Here is a 23,206-nt window from a genome sequence, read left to right as displayed (position 1 = left end):
AGGAAGTTAAACAAATATTACTATAGTATTTTTGAAAGTGAGTAAATAATAATTTCTCTGAAAAAATTTACTTTTCTCAGTTGTGTTATTTGGCAAACCAACGATATCTTTAATGATAATGAAAAGAGTATGATTCAATCATTTGGGAAACTATGTATATCATAACTAAATTACATGTCAGTTTTGGGCAGGAGATTAGATATTTGAATTTTTATACAAAAATTTGAATTAGCGGTCAATTATTTTTAAATATTATTTATTGTATTACATTTAATAAGTGATCTTCAATGTCATTTCAAAATTTCTATCGTCTAACCCAGACAAATGTACGAATTAAAAGTTATATTTATTAATTTTGGCTCCCATAAATATAAAAAGTAATGAAATTATTTTTCACATAAATATGAAATCATGATTCATTTTTTTATTTACTTCAGATAGAAACAGATAGAAATCAAATTTAGTCGTGTACCCTTTTAACTTTCTTTTATAAAAAGGAATATTATTTTATTTAAAAACAAGAAAGTGATTTATGATGAACAAACTTAAAATACTGGTAGCCAACAATTTAATCATCACCTGCAGCACACTACACAATGCACATAAATTATACTAATTTACAATTAATATCGCTAATTGTTTCCCTGCTTGTTAATGAATATTTCTTTTCTAGTGCTTCGCTTTCTTTTCACTTTCGCAACGCTAAAGATTCTGAAACTATCATAGATTCTAAATTCCACTGTTAAACTATCCGAGTTTAATACCAAAAATAAAATAGCAAATTAAGTGTTCAGAAGATCGGTAGAGCATTAATCGAGTAAAACTACAAATTAGATCTATTTGTTTGCTTTTAGGGGCCAGATATTGTAACCCTTGTCTCGCCTCGCAGTTGGTCAAGGAAACCGAAACTCTAAATATCCTAAATCACTAAAACAGAAAATTCTACACGATGATTAATAGCATGCAAATGTCCCTCTATTTTTACCTTCGATTACCACGAATTCCATGAACACCGAAATTCTTTCAATTTGTTTAATTAGCACGGCTTAGAAATGCAAACAATAATTTTGTCGCACGCAACTTTTGTACATAAACATACTATCTTTGTAATCGCAGCTGTTTTGCAAATAAAGCCTACCGATCGTTCAAACCGATTTTGTTTCCGAGTTTTATTGACAAGAACAATACTTTATATGTGCAGCAACGATTCGACGAAATGGAAGCCAAAATTAACGACCTACGAGACCAAATAGAGACGATCAAGGCTGAGAAGAGTCGTTTGGAGAAGCAGATTGAAGTTGAATCGGAGGTAACTTTCATTTAATTATTTCAACAATTTCCTATAAGTATTCTGTACTTGTTAGTAAATATGAACGGTGTAAGTATATTCATGATCAAATCAGATTTTCCCAGGAAATACGGGGATGTCCCAGATTTCTACCTTTTCTCGTAGGCGTCCCAGGGGAAAATGGCAATATAAGAATGGGGCCCCCCATATCTATACCTATATATAGGTCTGTGGCCCCCACCACCACTTGCGTGTAAATGTTTACGCAGAAAAATTTGAATTAATACATTCTTTGTTATTCGTAGTTATATGTATATTAAATGTAACAATATTTAATAGTTAAAAGTTATATTATTTTTATTTTAAATCACTTTTAATATTGATATAGTCAAAATTATGATTTAAGAATTGCTGTTTACCTTGTATCGACATTTTTCCTATGAAAGCCTGATTTGAACGTGAGTGTACAATTGTAAGAAACTTGGATTCTTTTGTCTTTTTATTATTTTAAAATTTGGGAAATGTCTTTTCATTTATTCCTAGAAACAAGTACTTATAACGGAACGTCAATTTTGAAATAATCATAATTTTTCATCATATCTACTATAAAATAAATGACAATTCTTTTAAACATTTACATAGAAAATAGTATAACACGTAGACAGTATGTAAGATCTGAAGTAATTTTACTCTGTTATATATTATATAAAAACAGAAAGGTAGCTGCCAAATGATAGTAAACATTCACATTCCATGTAGTAATAGTAAAAATTAACATTTTTTCATCTTCAATGTGAAGAACCCAAGTACTTTATATTTAATAACTGTATTTTGATTGGAACATCAATTTTAGCCACTTAGATTATACAGGGTATTCGACAACAGGTGAAACAAATTATACGAGATGATTTTTGAACTTGTTTTTTTAGTTATTAGAGTTAAAAGATTCGTGTGAAAATCGCCTAAAACCGGCCTGTACAGTCATTGCCACCAGCCATTGGATACTAAAAACTTACCACGTGAAATTGAGTTCCTTTTTGCTATAGTATGGTATAAAGTAAGTACTGACAAATCGTTGCATATCATTAAACATTCTTTTTTTAATCTTGGACGAAATGTTATAACGCACATCGTATTCACTAAAATTAATACAGGATTGTCAACCGTTCACACGTTACATTAAATATCGCAGAATAGCACATGTTGAGCTTCTAGTATTCTGATTGTACACGTCCTTACTTGCATGAAGTTCACTCGTCGGTGCTGTGCAGATTGCCGGTTATAGGCGCATTCACTCAAATTTTCAACTTTAATTAACAAAAAATAAAGCCGCGAACTCGATTTCGTCACTTTTGTTAAAGTGATTTTTGTTAAAATTTGTCCCACTTGTTGGCGATCACCTTGTATAAAGAATCTTCCTGTTATTGTTAATGTAAAAAGCAAAATATTTTTAAAGTATACGATTAAATGAAACGGAAGAATTGTCAAATAGTAGTTAACTGAAACCGATAAAGAATTAATACACAATATGAAGAACTAAGAATATTTCACCTTTGAGTATTGTTTCTTATATCAATTTAAATATCATAACAATTTTTAAATTATGTATCTAAATTTTTGAAAGCAAACTTTCATAAAGAATTGTACTATTTTGTATTTTCTATTCAGATCTCTTAAAGAAATCGTTTTATTGATTGTAAAAACGTATACGTAGGTAATAATAACCATTTGTTTATTACCTCTTTTGATTTATATTTATAAAATCTAACTGTTTTCGTTCGTACGTTATATTACAATTCAGTTTTAATTACAATCACTTCCTTACATCCTGATGGCTCTTACAGTGCCTTTCAATTAGTTCTTTCAATTGTTTTACAACATTGTTTATTTAATTTAGAATTATCTTTGATTACATTTTATGACAAGTAAGAGTCAGTTAACTAACGTACTATAAAATATTCACTCTTACCACCCACATATCATTTGTACGAGTTAGTTTAATTTGTAAAGTGACTCTCATTTACTTCCAAACAAGACCTTTTATTTACAAGTAAAACGTTGATTTCCACGCTGAAGCGATTAATTTTAATTTTGAACAAATCTCATCCCATCAACATAATTTCAAGTATTTAATATGAATATTTCGAATCGTTCGAAAATTCTGAACGATTTGAGTTATAGACTACTATGGAAATTTAAGTATGATTTAAATATAGTAGTCAACGTGTTAAATATTATTTTACATATCCTCCTATCTTACAAAACTAATAAAAATAAACCCAAAGCGCTTAAAATCAAATAAATGTAAAGCATCTTATTAACACGATTTACATATCATTTCCCAAACTCATCAAACATAAATACAATTTGTTCCACAGGAACTGCAGGGACGACTTCAAGACAAGGAACAGAAGATAGAAGTTTTAGAAATCGAGAAGCAGACGATAAGGGAGCAACTACAAGACAAAGAGAAGGAGCTCGACAAATTAAAAGAAACAGCGAAAACTGAAGGTGAAGAGGTGCTTGAACGAGAGGACCTTCTTCGACAACTTCAGCAACGAGACACAGAGATAGAGGAGAAGAATCAAAAGATCGAACAGCTGTCGAAAGAGCTGCAGGTGAAAACTCAGAATTTGCAGAAGCTGGTGAACACGGAATTGTGGAGCAAGAACAAGGAAATAGCGAAACTCCATAATCATATGACTGCCACCTACTGTCACGAAAGGAGCCGAAACAAGTCGGACATGATGCAAGAGAGCGCCAGCGCGCAGCTATCGACCCTGGTCAAGGAATTGAACGACATTGGTATCAGGGTAACGTTTACCAATGAAGTGATCCAACTGAACTACGTCGACGGGAACGAGCCCATTGATGTAAAAACCATGACGGATTATGTACAGAAGCTGGTGATGCAGAAGAACGAGTTAGAGAAGGAAGTCGACTACTTGAAGTGGTTGAAACTAGTCTCGAGACCGGACATTGCGACAGAAATCGACGGATACGGGGATAACCAGACGGAGAGAGCGAAAAAGTATTGCGAATTGTTACGTACTCATTTGAAAGACTTGATGAAGTTCATGCAAGAGATGATGAAGACTGTAGACCATGCAGACACAGTTGGTAATGAGCATAAGAGGATTGTACTCGATGTGTTGATGAGCTCGAAGATACTGTCTGATGATTTTGTTAACGCATTGGAGGGTCTTTCGACCAATGATCTTCCATTTAACTTGGAGCAAGTAAGCGCAAGGTCGATGGATAATTCGGTGAAGAAAAGTTGGTCAGAGAATCTGCTCAGTGCTACTAAAAACCATGGCTCTACGCAGTCTGATTCAGAAGCGTTTTCAGAACCGGATAGAACTGTTTCTTTGGCTAGGATTGGGCTACAGGAGACGCAACAGAAATCGTTGAATCGATCCAGGTTTTCTAAGTACACCAAGACGTTCAGCGATTCTGAGGACTCCTTGGAGTATGTGCCTTATCATAATATTTATCAAAATGATTTGAATGATTCTGAGACGAGTCATCATATACAAGAATTGAAGGAAACGAATGCTTTGTTGTACAATGAGCTCAGTGCTCTTAGAAATGATTTGACCAGCAACGTTTCGTTCGATTGTGTAAGTATTTATTTACTCTTGTTGTTAGGGTAATGAATTATTAACGAAGATCTTTGTTATTTTATCATTGATAAGGTCCATTAAAACAATAATTATTAAAGATACGATCAGTTAATTCGAAATTTCGGTTTTTAGATTGGTACCTTGCATTTTTAACATAATACTAAGAGTATTTAAAGTTTTCTTTATTACTAATTATTTGGTTATATAAAATTGAATTGGCTGAGAAATTGAAATGATTAAATCCTGTTATTAGTCCACCATTATACTTATATGCATAATTAGGAAAAATTAGGAAAAGTTCAAAAACACATTCAGATATTTCTAAAATTTTTATGATCTATCCTAATAAGCAATCGCGAGATCTTAATAATTATCAATTAAAATTTTCAGAATTTAAAAGAAAAATGTAAATATTTTTACTTTAAGTATTTTACTTTACGAGGAATAAATTTTGACTGCTATTAATTTTAATAAAATCATAGTTATTGAAAGTTGTCAGTAAATATTAAAATCTTAAAATTAGTTATTAACCTGTTATACAAATTTTTGTTATTGCTATAATATTTTTTTGTTAATGTTATTAGGAATTTGATGAAAAAATATCTCCCTTAATCATTAAATTGGAAAAGTCGCAGAAGTTCTGCGAGAAATTGCAATCGTCTTTGGAAAGGAGAACACACGAACTTCACGTGTTGAAGAAGGAAAATAAACAAAACTGTGCTCGCAAAGCACAATTAGAAAAGAAATTAGTTGATCTGGAAAGTATGGCAGCGGAAATGAACAAACAGAAAGCCGAATTGATGCACTATAAAGAAAACTCTGAGAGGAAAACCGCGGAGATGTTGATAACGCTTAACAGAGAAAATGATGCGGTAATTAATTATTTTCCTGATTATATTCGAGTTGAAAAATTTATGATTTTAAGACTTACGTTAGTTTATATCATGTTTAAGATACAATTATTTGTTTAGATTCATATTAATAGAATAATTTTTTTAATTATAATCTTAATACCAACATTCAATGGTAAACAATGCTTTAAAAGTTATTGTAGAATTTAGTAGATTTACTGTTTAAAATATTACAATGTCCAAGCTTTTTAACCTTCTAACAATTATATGAAATACAAATAAATACTTCATTTTTATTAATTTTCGTGTGAAAATAGTAATAAAATAAGAATTGTGCTTAATGCAACTGTTTCTGAAGAATATTTAAAAAACATTTAGCTATCGAATTAAAAGAAATTGAAATGAGTTTTACATTCCTAGATGGATATTTTTCAATTACAATTTATTGTTTATCCAATTTTAGTTGAGAACACGAATTAAGAAGCTAGAGGAAGAAAATGAAACTGCTAAAGCAAGCATATCAGCATTGACAAAAGAATTGGACCACCTCACTCTATCGCACAGCCAAATTCTTGTAGAAAATACTAAGTTAACGAATGATAAATTACGTTTGGAGCAAGAAATGAGGAAAACAGAGAGTAGATGTGATATGACCGTCCGTTCTATACACGACAAATTTAACAAAGAGGTAAGGTCTTCAAGATTTATTTTACAAAATAATATGAACAACCTTTTTGCTATGATAGAATATAATTTCAAATCACGTCTACTATTTTTTATATTATTGGTTAGGAATGTTCAAAAGCTTCCATCGTCACGTTTAAATAGTGATTAAAATTAATATAGATTTGAAATATAATTTTTGACGTCTGTTTTCAGATATCGGATCTAAATCAAGTAAACGAATCTCATAGGGTACGATTACAGGAGCTAGAGGTCGCTAACAAAGAACTCCGAAGGCATGTTGCACTTTGCGAAGCAAGTGATTCGGCGCCAAGTTCCAGTGGAGTTTCTTCAATACCTACAGAGGCTATACTGAAACAAACATGCGAGGACTTCATGCAAGAATATCCAGCTTATAGCGTTAGTTGATAATTTTTATTCACGATTAACACCTTCGCTGTTACTGACGCATGTGTTGCATTCCGTCAATTATTTCAATAATACTTATCACTATGAGACAATATTCTTCTTTTAAGTGAGAAGACGCATATTATTCTTATTTACACTTTTTCTACTGGAAGCCTATTAATAGATTTTTCGAGTCCATCGATTGTTGAAAAAAAAATTAATTGTTGATATTTTGATTATTACAAATTAGTTTATGAGTTAGTTGAAGCAATAAAAATTAAATGCACTTTACTTAAGAGGAAATTGAAACTAAGAGTTACACCTTTAATCTTTGTCTAATGCCAAGTTATAAAATGATAATGCTTATTTATTTTATTTGTGAACGGTAGATAATGTGTTAAGAATAAAAATATTCAATAAAAACAAAAAGGCAACATTTGTGTTAACAGTGTATTATTGTAACAATTGATAGTGAAAGGTGTTAAGTTGGATTATTTGCTGCTTTCCAATCAACTACTATTAACTACTATTTTTATATAGAATTCGCAATATTGGTTACCTGTAAGTTACCCAACGATGGGTGGACGTAGCAAGACAAGTTGTTCACCAGATTTAGGGATTGAGAGCGATGCAGCTATTACAACTATGAGACCATTAAAAGATACTTTGAAAATCACCGAATCAATGACAAATTTATTAAGCGACGAAGACAATGGCAATAGTAACAGAGCAGTTCGAGAAATGGATAACGAAAGCCCATTGCCGATAGAAGGTAATTTTTATAGAAATTTTACTATGATTATATCTAATAATTTCACCGAATTCTTTCAAACTTTCACAAATTATTATAATCTTCTTAACTATCTATAATTTCGTTCAATTAGAGTATAATAATTAACAATATTCCATTTTATTTTATTAGGTCTCGACGAGGTGGAAGCTTTAAAACAAGAAAATGAAACGCTGAAGAGAAGGCTAATGAAAACTAGAAGGGCATTAGAGGATACTTTTCAACATCTATCCGCGTCGAACAAAAACAAAAAGAACGTCGAAAAGGCTATAGCAAAACAATTACAAATCACGAAGAGTATACTGAAGAAAACAAGGACGTACGAGGAGCCGTTGGATAATTGATAGAGTTAGAGGAACCAGAATGTAAAGTCGCTGTTGGTTGCAAATTTTAAAAATTGACGTTACAGTTTACTTTTTATAATTGCGTTATTATTATATCTCTGTTATTGACGCGCTGTTTGATTCTATTTAAATTTCAAATTAAAATTGTACCAATTGATAAACGACAGCGACGCTTGTTATATTGTGTGCTAACTGCAAGAAAGTATTTTCATACATTTGTGAAAAGAAAAGAATGAAGAAGGTAAAGCGTACTTTTGAAAAGAAGATGAAACTGTACATTGTGAGTTTTGTATATAATTGTGTAATCGTTCTTTTGTAGATTGTTTCTTCTTTCCAAAGATTTACGCAGTTTTAATTAACAAAAGATAAAACTGTCCATTTTATCGTATTTCGTGTTTTTCGAGACCAGAAATTCGCGCTCGTGTACATATAAACTCAGAATTTATCATTTTACTCAGCATCTGTACATAGTCCCACAAATAAAGTGCCATTGATATTTGACAAATATTGAAATTTGTGACCAAATTCATTCCTAAAATTCCTAAAATCATTCCTTCCATTATAAATCGTTTCCTTTTTCTTTTCTTCTTTATTCAACTGTATTATATCATTTGATAAAATGATTAAACAATATTTATTTTTTAATAGAAACAAAAGAAACTTTACCAACATTTAACATTAGAAAAATTCTTAAACTAATTTCATTCTTCTCATAAGATAGCATTTGAATAAAAGAAAAGCAAGACATATTTAGTAAATAAAAAGAAAAAAATATTTAATCACGATGGTATTATCATCTGCTACTGTTTGATAATTTGTATTAGGCTGACAATTAATTTGCGAAATGGGTACATATCTACTTTAAAATTTTAAATAAATAAATAAAGAATAGAAATTAATTAGCATATAATAACTTTTTCTTATCTTTTCAAAATCAATGTAGATTTCAGCGAAAGAACTTTAATAAATTAAAAACAAAGTTTGGAATATTTTGACGAGTTTAATTAATATGACACGAATTTGATTCAAATAATAATGCTTACTTCGATTAAAAATTGTTATTACTTAATATTATAATAAATAATTCTCAAGAAAAGAAAAAGGTAAAGCTCGTAAAGTTACTTCCCAATCTCATAACGTCAAATTTAATTCTTTTCTAATTTCAATTTTAATAAAAAAAAATTAATATAGTATCCACGTAACCGACAAGTAAAACTTCAAAAAGGAATCTATATGCAATTCCTACGTGAAATATAAAACATCCTAATAAAATTTGCTTACTACAATCATTCCTGTAAATGAAATATTCCGACGTTAAAAATATGATTCAATTGTAAAGCTAAAAAGAAAATACAGGGTGATGTAGATTACGATAGAATTTTTATTATCACTCGATGACTAGATAATAATATAAAGATCCGTAGTAACTCATGTCGATGAAGTTTATGAATTGCGCTAGTCACGCGAATCTTTCTCTTTTTTTTTTCTTTGTGAAATTCGGTGAGGAGCACGTGTTCGCTTTTCATAATTTTGTACAACATTCAATATTCTTACCCGACGGAGTACAGCATATTTCTTGACGATCGTTTTTTTCGCGGGTAAAACGATTGGGGACGACGTATATACAATTCTACAGTGATATTTTTCTTTCTGTCTCGGTCCTTGTTCATGTCGCGTGATATCTCAATTGCTCCTTCGAATAATACGAGGCACACGAATAATTTTTGAAAAATAATTTCAAAAGTATACGATTATTAATGATTGCGCGCCAAAATATTTGAAATAGAATCGACCGCGGCATGCCTCGTATCATTGCGCATGCGTCTAAAATTAATCGTCAGATTCGATCGATCGAACCTGCTACTTTTGATTATCGATTATTTTATATCTAATCGTACTTTTGCGAGTATGTGTACTTTATGTGTACATACATATACATTTTATACATAACGCATGTATGAATCGAGGACAATTGACATCGTTATGACTTTGATTATTTAAAATTATTACCACTCTACCGATGAAAATGTAATTAACAAATCTATGGATTAAAAGAGGAAGTTCAAATGGTAAAAACTGTTATCTGTTCGAATCATTTAGTTACAGATATTTTTCATAAAATTTTAAAGAAACGTAAGGTATTTATCCTAGAAAACATTTCACAATTTCATCCGTAAAGTGTCAACCGTGCAAATCGAACATTCGTTTAAATCAGATCGATCGATCGAATCGTCCAACGATAGTGGTTAATCGATAAAACGTGACACAGAACGCGTCAAAGGTGTAATCTAATGACGCTCAGTTACCCCAACGATAAACAAACATGCAAACAAACTGTGATTTGATAGTCGATCGAACGTCGCCATATTTGTTTGGCGATTTCGTGTACGTTGACGGAACCGAGTAACTATCGTCTAATAATTTGTTTAAAACAAGACTTACTTTTAGATGACAACCTCAGACACTGGTACCAGGGTAGAAAACATTTCAAGAGTTACTATATATCTCACGATACACCGTCAATTATACAGTTATGTAGATGCGTCTATCCAATGACAGGGGTCCCATGAGGTTCGCCGATCGGAAACAAAACGTCTTATACGTGATAAAATACGACACGATCAACGGTTCACATCCAACTGTCACGATTAGAAATCACGCTATCACAAGATTGTTTACAAGACGCTCGAAAGTAGAAGCGGAAGTATACAATTAACGCGGACCGTTTACACGTCACGTCTACACCCTACCGCTTCTCAAAGTCGACTGACCATGAGCGGTTCGCGGAAAGGTAAGTAGCGTGCTTTTGATTGGCCGCGATACGCGCCAATTTCAAACTACTAAATCCTTACACGTGGTGACTTTTATGGGATAATGTGATTGTTTACACTGTGATCAACCAACATTGATCTTTCTCAAACGAATCCTTATAATTCGTTGATATCTTTTCCAAACAAAGTTTTGCTATTCGATGTATTTTTATAAGTATACTAATCAAAAATATCGAAAAATGTTAGGTAAATTTTTGTTCACACGGATGATATCTAACGAGCGTCGATTCGTAAAAGTGCTTCAGGGTTAAATTTATATTCGGAATTTTGCTTGCGGACGGCGTCGTCCCTGCAAAGATCGCTGTACGCCAATCCTCTTTATATTCTGTTCCTACTTATCATTTTCTGCCTTCTTTTACTGTAGTATGATAGAATCTAATCTGAAAACTATTTACAATAAATGACACCTGAAACTTCTATCGTCACGTAAGCGCTGTAATACCACAGAAACGTGTCCTATGAACGAAACGATGTGATTTGCGAATTAGAATCGCGATTTTTCGATCGATACAACGGAGTCGTTCGTTGGAAGAAGCGAATGGAGCTCTCCGAAATATTTCCCAAATATTGATTTTGATCAATATCAAGGTATATGTTCGAAGAGCAGTTTGTTTCTGTTGAGTCGCATCGATTCAAACGAACGCTCGTTTCTCGCGACACGTCTAAACTACCCTCTAGGTTTCTTTATTCGACGATTAAACTCCATAGTACCGAGAAACGAGGAACTTGTACATAAATATATTTAGATTAATCGTACCTATCGAATGTGTATCGTACGTGCGCTATAAATGTAACGTTATACGACAGCTCAGACAATATGGCATCATTTCGATGACGGGAAACCGGCCGGGACGGTGCAGAGTACGGTGTAGAATGATTCCCTGGCTCGAGTCGGTGCTCGATTGTCAGCTTTGTATCGAGTTCCTCTCGTAGATGAATCCTTTTTCTTTTACGATGGAACATCGAGAACACCGAGATCCTTTCGATCGGGTCGAGGATCGTTAACATCGACGATCGACGAAGGACAGGTTGATCGGATGGAGGGCCTTAGTCTTTCGACCGAGTTATGTTTCGTCGAAGGGCTCGTCAGGTGAACGCTTTGCGCCGATCCGCTCTTCCGAACGGTGCTTGGCAACGCGTAAGTTTGCCGGGTTATGTGGCGTAGTGTGAATGGTGGTGAGCATGTGGAGGTGGTGGTTCGCCGAGCCATGAATCGGGCGAGGGTGGAAAGTCTGGGTAACCGCCTCCGCCGCCGCCTCCACCGCCTCCGCCGCCTCCGCTCGATTCGTTGCTCAAATCCGACGCTGGCCCTGGTACCATGCCACCTGCGCCTCCTGCAACATTCATCGTCCAGTTGGTAATTATCGATGGGGGTACAACACTTATTCTTTTATTTAAACAAGAATTCATGATAATTACACAACACAATATTAGTGCAAAATTTAAGTATAAATAATGATCACCGTAAAAGCAATCATTTTCATGACATACATAGCTCATTTGTACCTAATGATGAGAAAAGAAACTTACGATTAATGACTAATAATTGTATATGTTAAAGAATTGTACTGGTAACAAAGGTCCTCTATCCTGCAGTTGTATGGATTTTTTATTAAAGTATGTCATAGTCAAAGGGTTAAAATGTACGTAGAAAAACTAAATTAACAATTAACAGGAACTTCTATCAGTGCTGTAAAAATGTACGATATAAAGAACATAAAATATGTTAAGTTTAAAATTTGATATTTCGAAGTCGGCTGTTTGATGTTTTAATAGTTTATGGTGTGATAATGATACATTTACTTACCTAGGGTAGTGTAGACGGAGAGGCCAGCATCCGGTGGATATGGGAATTGAGGTGGTAAGGACGGTGATCTGGACGTTGAAAGATAAGGGGGTGTTGTTGCACCCAAATAACCACGTGGAGGGCCCCCACCTGCCCCATTTCCACCGCCACCTGGACTCGCGCCTTCACCATCTAATCCCATGTTCACCACAGTGCCGTAACTGTCGTTACTCAAATCTAACGATAAATGCAAATATTCATTTATTATCAAAAAGAATGCTTTTAATATCACAAAGAATGTATTTTCTTGGACACTAGAACAACCAAACCCCTCGAAATAATGAATTTCAGATTTATTATAACTAAATTGCAGAATTTATTAAGATGCTTTTGTCGAAATAAAGATGAACTTTTATATTGAGATAGAGATGGATTGTACATACTAATTTATTTTTCTTCTCTTTAATTCATTTCTTGACTTTATTTTCAATAATTTAAAAGTAATTTAAATTCATCCGGTTGTTCCAGTGTTAAATAAATTATAAAATCATTACATGATTATTTTGTATATCTAACGTTTTGCTTTACAAACAATTTAATATAGCAATTAAAATAATTTATAATTTAAACTTTGCAATGTATTTAATCTTATGGCACATAAAAATAAACCTATTATTGAAAGTAAGTTCTTACTAATTGATAATCAACTTGTTTTAAAATATTTAAAATTTACAAAAATCCTTTCAATACTCACTGTCAGATTTTATGCAATGTAAAAGTAAATTTCGTTTCTAAGCGTAAAATTTTACCCTAACAATGAATGCACTTTAACAAATTTATTTTTTAATCTGAAACGTAATTGAAGTGCGCGTGATTAAAATGCTGTCAGGCGAAGGAAAGACACTCGGTAATGATGTTGTTTAAAATTTACGCAATAGCTGAAGTTTACATGACTTTACGACGAGCATGGTTAACGATAGGCATAAATTCGAGGATAGTCCGCAATCTTCCTGAAATCTCGGACACGGTGAACTGGCAGTTAGCCGCCACGACTACCTGAATAATTGACGAGATCGTCTTCCCCTCCGCTAAACGCTCCAGTACACGAGAGCTTAGATGTAACCAACGTTAAAGCGAATGTAACACAGGAAAAGAATACTTCTTTTCAGTATTTGTATTTTTCCAATTTTTTTTTTTTTAACACGTCAACTGTCATGGAAAGAACTTGCTACCGGTATCACGAATTAATTTAACATTACATTGTGCAATTGTAAGTTGCAATTTAATTAATCTTTCAACATAAAAATAAGATTAATTATTTGATTAAACTTTAAATTGTTTTCAACGTTTTGCTGATATTTTTATACTCCGTTTTTTTTATTTCAGTCATTTTCAACTAGTGGTACACGTACCACTAATAATATGCACAAGGCATCTGAGTGGTAGATGGATGATTTGTGCAATATACAGTGTACAATATTTGTGCAATATTATTTAGCAATTGTACATATTAGTTTATTCTTTAAATATAATTATTTTATTAATATACAGTGTGTCCCACCTTAAGTGTTATAATTCCGTTATTCCGTTACTATTAATGATACAAAAAATTGTTGATATGGAAATTGCACGGTAAAAGGGGGCCTATGTTTTGGCCGAAGTGAAAAATCTTTTGCATTATTAGTTTAAGAGATATGACGGTCAAGTTTCGTTTTTCAAATGGAACTATATATTTTTTTTTTAGTTTATGTGATAGTGCTTCTCAAGACGAATTTATTAAGCTTTAATGTATACACTCGATTTTAATTAGTTTTCAAGATATAACGTTTACAAATTTCCCGATTTTCAGTAGATGCGTCTCGATTTGAGTGGCAAGTTGTAAAAGCGGCCCTACTGTTGCGATCATTAAAATATAATTAATATAATATAATAAATTAATATAATAAAATATAATTATTTTATTATATATCAATTTTATTAAATTTTATTAATTTCAATATAATTAAATGTATAATCTTTCTTAGGTTTTTATGTATGTATACTTGCGATCAAATCAAGCCTTCCTAGGGAAATGCCGATATCGAGGAAGCAAGAATTTTTGAAATCTTTTGACGATGTTAATATTAAAAATGATTTAGAAACAAAATAATATAATCTTTACTTATTAACGGTTTGAGTGCTAAGCGATGCGATCGCACTTTGTTCCATGTCAAAAAATGCCACGGAATCGGCTCAGTGGACCCAACTATCCGTACGTTTAACGTTAATGCAATACACTGTTAATGTTACACGATTGAACACCTGTATTTTTGCAAGCTGATTATTTTAGAATGCAAATAATTTGATAATTAACAAAACTATAAAATTAAATAGAGTTACCGCGCTGCATAACGCATTGTGACATAAAACAGAAGACGCGAGATCGCGCCGCGTGGCATTTTTCGACCGGATTTTTGTAAAAACCCAGTCAAAGTATTAGTATAAAACTGCGAAGTACGAATAACAAAATAAATATTAATTCAAATTTTCAAGCTTCAATGTTTACACGCAAATGATAGGGCCAGATTCTTATACAATCTTATATTCTCGGAAAGGCCGAGAACCGATTTTTCCTAGAGAAACCTGACTTGATCGCGAATGTATGTACTACAAGACATATTACTTTTGTTAATGATAATAAAATTCTTAAATTGTGATTTTGGTGATACGCATTTATGGAAAGGTTGAGAATTGCTGATTTATTTTATTTTGAAAGCGTACATTAACTTCCACGTTGAAGCTACGAAAAATGTCTTTTTTGAAAGGAGAATTACAAGCACACTGCAATGTAGGAAGAGAATTTGAACATTCAAAAATTTTGTTCTTTTTATTCCTTGAAGAATTTTTTGTTTTTGTAGCAAGTTATTTCATTTCAGTGTAATAAAATCTGTTGCAACACGAATATATTCGACGATCCTAGGCATTGATATCAACATTTTCTCGTTTCACGAAACGGAAGAAATGCTTGTGCATACAAAAGGGGAACCTGCGTACATTTCGCGATATTGGAAACACAAATAACGTGTTATCGGTCGCTTTTCAATGCCCATTTTTAATAACGCCGTGCAATTTTTTGACTACAGAATCATCAAGAACATTATTTGGGATAGACGGTACAAATATTGCTCCTATAAATTGCAATTTCAAATAAAATAATATGAAAATGGAATTAATCAAGATGTAATAATTTGTTATTATATACATATAAACTATGATAAAACTATATTTACAATTTAATCATAATGTCTGCTAGAATTTTATGATGATAGATATTAATTACAAAAATTGAATAAACCGTTTAATATTTTAAGATCATTAATTACAATTGCAGCTTGAATATTAAAAATCTCTTTGCATAAATTTGTATTTTGCAAATGTAAATCGATGCACATGTTCAGAAGAATACAAACTGTTAAAAGAAATATAAAAAGGGGTACTCGTTTGTTCAGTTAAAGGTTGATCCTTTTTATTTGAATTATTCTAATTGCTATATCTTATTTTGAATAGAATAAGTGGGATCAAATTTCAATCATTAAGATTCATTTTTGTTTTGTTTTCACAGAATAATGTATGACGATATTCTTAATAAAATGTTTGACAAATCAATTGAGCTATTTTTGCAATAAAATCATAAGAACAAAGAACAAAATAGGTAAATGTAAATATTGGTACATACCATGGTGACCAAAGGTGGAGTCTAAGTCGACCTTAAGTTCATCCTTATCAAGGAGCTTATCATGTCTAGGTGAATGTCCACCAGCTCCTGTTCCTTTCATACTTCGAAAATACTGTGACCATCTCGTTCTTCCCGCATCTTTTTTCAGTCTCTTCTCCTTTGCTCTCCTATAAACAACAAATAATACAAAAAATAATTATTATTTGAAATACACCACTACCAAAGGGATAAAAACTATTACGGGTGGCAATTGATAAAAGCTTTCGCATTAATCAATAGCTGTTAATATAATTTCTTTTAAACAAATAAATAGTAATACAAAAGTAACATTAATTAATTAATTGACTTTAGACAAAGTTCCTAATGAAAACGTATGAGTACCTACGTGTACTTTAATTTATTTTAAATATTTGACAGAAGATTATTCTTCTTTAAAATGAATAGTATTAGATTTATTCTTATTTCTATTTATTCATTCCTTTTTTCAAAATTGTGAAAGAATGCCAATTGTAAGATATGTTTATTTTTTGCAGACACTCCAAAATCAGCTAATTTTACTAAGAATGCTAATTGAAAAAATATAAATAGATCAAGTTGAATGAGCATTTTATTTAGATACTACAATAAATCTAAATTTTTTATTTTGAAATTCTCTTACAATGCCTGAAATCTTCATAAAATAAATTTTTCTCTTCATAAAAAAAAGAAGAAAAAAACAGATCGTGGAATACAATGGTGATTCAGACTCTCTCGTTTGAAATTGAAGAACTTCTATAGATTACCATTGTTAAAAATTCTAACAAAGCATTAATTTTATATCCATGCGATTTTTCACCCATTGCAACAAGAATTGTAAGTTATTTTAACATTGTTAAGGAGCATCGAGAAGATGTTTCCAGAGAAAAATATACCTACATCACACGTGCGTATTTTTACAACCTCTACGTTCCTTTTATCAATAATTATAAAAGAAATCGTGATAACAGTACAGTGCATCGACATTTTCACAGTGTTCTGCTCCATATAAAAAAATCATAGGATTAACATTAAACACAGACTTGCTAGTAACTGTAATACACGTAGGTACTTGTAAAGCTGATAAAATATTTTTTTCTTCTGCTTGCTACATTGTACGCAATGTCATATCCTACGTTGTCGAAACCGATAAGATGTGTTATAAAAATCTGAATTTACAGATAACTGATAAATAAAACATAGCACGTATCACATAAAGCTGCTAAATATATTTAAAAAAATGAAGATAATTTATTTTTCAATGTTGAAGAAATAAAAATTTATTTAAATTAGATTCGCTTAAAAACTATAGAAATTGATGTTATCTGGTCCAATTAAGTTTCAGTTATAAATGGCTTCTGAAACCATGACAAAACTGTTTTTCTATGGTATCCTAACTAGTAACGAGAATATTCGGGTAAGAGAAAAGACTCGTGTAATCGTATTTGGTATTAAAATTTAAGTATCGTTTAAATGTTAACCTGTGCCAGTTGCTTAAAACTTTATTACTTTTAATTGGTTTCACTCTTGTACATTCGCGATTAAATCAGACTTCCTCTCCCTCAGGTTCCCACCCCTTTTCAAAGGGCATTTTCAAGGAAAATGACAAAGTTGGGAAACGGCCCCATGTTTGTACATATACAAGGTGTCCCGGCTAAGGTGTGACAGACTCGTTATTCCGTAATTATTAATTAAAAAAGATTGTCGATATGAAAATTGCACGGTACTATGGGAACTATGTTTTGGCAGAAGTAAAAAATTTTTTGCATTATTAGTTCAAGAGATATGATGGTAAAGTTTTGTTTTTTAAAATGGAACTATATATTTTTCTCAGATCACGTGAAAGTGCTTTTCAAGACGAATTTATTAAGCTTTAATGTATACGCCCGACTTTAATTAGTTTTCAAGATATAACAAATTTTCCAATTTTTAGCAGAGCCGTCTCGGTTCGAGTAGCAAATCGTAAAAGTGGCCCTATTGTTGCGGTAAGTACCCCATGGTGTGGAGGATGGTGTTTTCTCCACCAAAAAAATTTTACCGTGCAATTTCCATATCAATAATTTATTGTACAATTAACAGTTACGGAATAACGGTTCTGTCACACTTTAGCTAGGACACCCTATAAATCTGTAATTCCCTTTTACTTGTGTATAAATGTTTACGCGGGAAAATTTGAATTAATATTTACTTTGTTATTCCTACTTTTCAGTTATATACTAGATTTTATAATATTTAACACTAGAACTACCAAACCAGTTAAAATTACAGGTTTCAAGTTTCTTATTTTAACGTGCAAGTATTATTAAGGTTTTTTTGTTGAAATGTATGTTGGCTTGACGAGATAAAGAATTATGTTTCGTCCTTTATCTATTTAATTTTCTACATTATTTTCAACTTTATAGTAAGCGTGTATCAAACTCGGTAATTCGAGTGTTAATAGTTAGAAATCATATTATTTTGTTTCTGAATCATTTTCACTATTAACTGTACTATATTTCATGCAATCCGTGGTCAAGTTGTTCTAAATAAAGTGAACGATTTTACATAAGTTCTTGGACCATCAACGCTCGAACGACAGATTACTAACAAATTAAATTAAATTGTATTTCCATTTTTTTAAGTGCATGCTATTTCTTCAAATATGATGCTTATATCATTTTTTAAAAATTTAGGTAATAAAGTTGATTCGGCGTGGGCAACCTGAGTCAATTATGTTCACGATCAATCTTTTTAATATGCTTGTCATTCAAAAAATCTGAAAAAATTCTGGAATACTTAATAATCGTTCTTTCAGTCAAATGTTTAAAAGATGAATTGGAAAAAGTAAATATTTGTTAGGAAGTTCGGAAAAGACTATTCAGCGTGTTTACGAACGGTTACATTTTTTCTCTCTAAATCTTTGATCATTATTTTGTTAATCGACTTCGAAAAAGGAGGAGGTTACTCAATTCGATCGGTATATGTATACGTGTACTTACTTATATATATGTATATATATATATTCTTTTAACTAAATATTTAAATTTTTAAACAGGGATACTGATAACAAATGAATTAATCTGTTAGCTATAAGTTGTAAAATGATGATACTTATCTATATCGTTTATGAATGGTAAGTACAAATGTATTAGGTATCATTAGCTCGTATTTACTAAATGTTAATATTTCAAATAAACATACCTGTTTTGAAACCAGACTTGAACAACACGCATGTCGAGTCCTGTATCCTGTGAGAGTTGTTCTCGCACGTGCCTTGCTGGTTTAGGACTGGTATTATAAGCTAATTTCAAAGTTTCCAGCTGTTTTGCCGTGATCGTCGTCCTCGGCCTTTTGTTTGGTTGGTCACCGTCTATACTTCCTCCGTCTGCCAATTCTACAATTTGAAAAAATGGGAGCGTTCAACAACAAATTGTAAATAAAGGAATTTCATGCAGAAACATTCTTCTGAATTATTTTTTCGTAATCTATACAATCATATCAATGCAACATTTGGGTAATATTATTTATTTCACTGTACTTGTTAATATTTTTAAAATTTCTATCTATGACGTTACAATTTAGACATTCGAAAAAAATGTAGCAAGTAGAATAAATTAATTTTTCGAAGGATACTTGTTCTAAGGTGTTCTAAGGAAAATCAAATTCGTTTAAGCACCAATTCAATCCTTGTGCTATGGAACATCATGCATCTAATTTCAAATAACTTACAGAATTTAAATTTCTTTCGAAAACTTTGTAAGAAAATATAGCAGCAAAGAAAAGAAAAATTCAAGTATAATATCTTTTCAATCAAGAGTAAAAAATATTATTCAGATACCTTCACAATCATTGCAATTGAAGAGTTTTAAATAAAATTACTTTTTCTTACATTATATCTAAAGGGTTAAAATAAGAAATCTATACAGATATAGAGCAACTGATCGGCAACAATCTCATTTTACTAACAAAAGAAATATCTGATCAATGAAGTGTAATTTAAAGGATTGAACTTAAACAAATTTATTGCAATTGAGTGTAATTTATCTTTTACCTTTTGCCTTTGCCTGTTCGTAATCGGGCTTGCAAACAAGCTTCCTGTCCTCCATGAGGTAGAATTCGTCGCCAGTGTCCAACTGTCGAGAGCAAAGGGCGCACGAGAAACAAGTTAGATGGTAGACCAATTCTTGGGCCCTACGCACAACTTGCGACGGTGCCAATCCTTGGCCGCAGCCCGCGCATTTCGTCCCAAAACGCCTGCCACACCAACAACACACAACATTTTCACATTACGTTCGTGCATTAGTGACAGCAACGTGTCGCCGTATCATGCTGATACTGCCTTAAAAATAGAAATGTTTTTTTCTTGTATTAGAAACTACAGGTTTTTTTTTTTTAAATTAGTTAACCCTAGAGTGGTCGCGAGAAATTTGGACAAGTTTTATACACGTTTTCGTGTGTTTACTAAAAAAATATTTTAACGGAGCGTTATTTTTGTATAGTCTAAGTTAATAAATAAAGGATAAACTTTAAAGTGGGGTTTCACCCTTTAGAAACATTTTGTGACAGATAAAACATTTTATTCTTCTTAAAATTAGAAGGGGATACCACAACAGGCTTTCTTTGTAAATATTGTATTCGAATAGTTTTTTTAACCATATCTATTATGAAATAACTGTTGGGATTATAATTAGTATTAATTTGTGTACTGATTGTTACAATTGAAACGACTACATAGGGTACCATACATTTTAATTTAATAATTTGAATTTCATTTTATATTTTACAATATTTTATTTTTCTATTATAAATTCTGTATTATGACATTCTTTTAAATATTGTTTTCTGGTAGATTGTCTTCAACTTTAGTTGAAGTAGTATGTTCGGTAGATTTAAACTACGATCAATCCAGTTTGGCCGTTCAATACAAAGTATTGAGGATACAATGATTTTATTAATTAGTATGATTATTTATATTGCTATCATCTATTACTGTTAAAGTCTGAATGGTACTTAGAATACCCTATATTTTTTGGTTTAGTAACTATTTGATTAAATTACATTGATTGAAAGTTAGAATAAAATTAATACCATAAAATAGTGAAAGTATTTCTTATCAACCACAATGTATCTATATCAGGGAAACTGGAAGATTGTAAACCACTTACTGTTAGAGTAGGTATCTCTTGAACAACAGGCACTGAATCACTATGCACATAAATAATACTACTTCAATAACTTATCTACTGTATTTTTTATTAGAAAAATCATTTCAACTTAATCAAAATGTTGAATTAATTTTCAAATAAAAATTTCCAACTTAGCATGTACCATACATTATTATCATAACATTATACCAAATTTTTTTAAAATTATTCTATAACATAAAGTTTTAGATATCAATTCTCGGTGACCATCATATGCTAGTTCATTTAGCTGAAATTTCATTATAAAGAAAAAAAGAAACTAACAATACTTTAATCTTTCTTGAAGGTATTAATAAACGTTATGACGATTAAAAATAAGGCTTGTTTCTAGAAATAATAGAAACCATCTCCGAGCCGATACGTCAAACGCAACAAATCATTCCTTCATCGAACTTGAATGTTCTTTTTATTGTTTCTGAACGCGTTGCGAACTCGAATCTTCCAATTCCCCTGAAAATTCCGATCCCAAGAAAGGGCGAGTTCTATGGAGAAGGATGAGACGAAGCGGAAAGGGAGCAAGTACCTTCGACTCAGAAGAAGAAAAATGGCGTCTCGTACTTTACCAAAGTATGGGTGGATGAGAAAAGGCGCGTTCTACGGACACAATCGATACCGCTCCCAGATGTATGTACTTACTTACGTGTGTGTGTATGTGTACACGTTTGATCTAACTTTTTGTACTTTCCTATTAATATCTACTTTTTTATCATCCATGATGAATAATACAGAGTTTCGGTTCTCCACGTGCATTTTGCAAGCGATAAATAGTAACTGATAAAAGTTTTATATACCTTTCTCACTATCTCTCCAGATAGTGTTTATAGGAAGAAAAAGTGTACGTACATGTTGTTACGTAATGATGTATTGATTATCTCACGATTCACACGTTTTTCATATGCGGCATAAAGGTGTTTTGAACAATATTTTTTTATAATACGTGTAACATATTGATATTGTCTTTACGTAACTTTCTTTTTTAAAATCGAACTTATTTATCCAACAATGCAATAGCTGTTGCATTCAATACAATGGAAGAAAATGATTGGCTGAAGTTAAATTTTGTAATGATCAGAAAGGCGATGGGAATGAAAAGATAAAAGTAAAATAAAAAATTATTGAATTTTTAGAAATAATTATTGGTACTTACTTGAAAAAGTCGTCCTTGCAGAAAACATGACCGTTCCTCGCAAAACATTTGTCGGTCAATCTTGCACCGCAATCTCTGCACGTGAGACACCTCGCGTGCCAACACCTTTCGAGAACCCTCAGAACGTACTTGTCCAAAATTGCTTCCTGACAGCCTCCACATTTTGGTATCGAGGCTGCAACATTCACCAGACCCTTTATACAGCAACCAAAAACATCATCATTCATTTTCGAATCAAAATTTCAATGAGTTATTTTCGCGATTCATCAAAGAGTAAAAAAAAGTTGTGAATATAAATGATGAGCAAATTAATATATTGAGCGCCGTGGAAGTCGATGGTGATTAGCACTACAAATTTAATATAATTGAGTAACTGAAAGAGCACAAAATTCAAGAAAATACTTAATGCCGTGGTCAATGATATTTATTATAATTTATTATAGACCTGAATTTAATGAATTCATTTAATGAATCTATTAAATTTTATAGTGATTTCTAAACTGAATACTATTTCCGTGATTAATTCTACGTTTTTAAGAAAGATAAGTATACAAAAATAATT

The 23,206-nt window shown here is 31.7% G+C and overlaps 2 protein-coding genes across 7 annotated transcripts in view; one reads left to right on the top strand and one right to left on the bottom strand.

Moving 5' to 3' along the window:
• Positions 1 to 8,486, top strand: part of cnn (phosphodiesterase 4D interacting protein centrosomin) — a 57,188-nt gene extending 48,702 nt beyond the window's left edge. For all 5 annotated transcript variants that reach the window (XM_076692097.1, XM_034334896.2, XM_034334894.2 and 2 more), the window contains 7 exons: positions 1,202 to 1,309; positions 3,667 to 4,908; positions 5,496 to 5,783; positions 6,226 to 6,450; positions 6,642 to 6,845; positions 7,374 to 7,605; positions 7,756 to 8,486. In XM_076692097.1, coding sequence (XP_076548212.1) covers positions 1,202 to 1,309; positions 3,667 to 4,908; positions 5,496 to 5,783; positions 6,226 to 6,450; positions 6,642 to 6,845; positions 7,374 to 7,605; positions 7,756 to 7,967 — 2,511 coding nt within the window. In that variant the 3' untranslated portion in view covers positions 7,968 to 8,486. The remainder of the gene's footprint in view (positions 1 to 1,201; positions 1,310 to 3,666; positions 4,909 to 5,495; positions 5,784 to 6,225; positions 6,451 to 6,641; positions 6,846 to 7,373; positions 7,606 to 7,755) is intronic.
• Positions 8,487 to 9,146: 660 nt separating this feature from the next.
• Positions 9,147 to 23,206, bottom strand: part of Lim3 (Lim3 homeobox protein) — a 73,575-nt gene continuing 59,515 nt past the window's right edge. The window contains exons 2-7 of one of the 2 annotated variants that reach the window (XM_034334862.2): positions 22,645 to 22,819; positions 20,345 to 20,547; positions 19,495 to 19,687; positions 16,300 to 16,466; positions 12,606 to 12,821; positions 9,147 to 12,132 (exon numbers count right to left, since the gene is read on the bottom strand). In XM_034334862.2, coding sequence (XP_034190753.2) covers positions 11,951 to 12,132; positions 12,606 to 12,821; positions 16,300 to 16,466; positions 19,495 to 19,687; positions 20,345 to 20,547; positions 22,645 to 22,819 — 1,136 coding nt within the window. In that variant the 3' untranslated portion in view covers positions 9,147 to 11,950. The remainder of the gene's footprint in view (positions 12,133 to 12,605; positions 12,822 to 16,299; positions 16,467 to 19,494; positions 19,688 to 20,344; positions 20,548 to 22,644; positions 22,820 to 23,206) is intronic. The other variant, XM_034334858.2, reaches the window with a different exon arrangement.

Source organism: Osmia lignaria, chromosome 14 (genome assembly GCF_051020975.1).
Source record: "Osmia lignaria lignaria isolate PbOS001 chromosome 14, iyOsmLign1, whole genome shotgun sequence".
NCBI lineage: Eukaryota > Metazoa > Arthropoda > Insecta > Hymenoptera > Megachilidae > Osmia > Osmia lignaria.
This window is presented reverse-complemented; position numbering and strand designations above follow the sequence as displayed.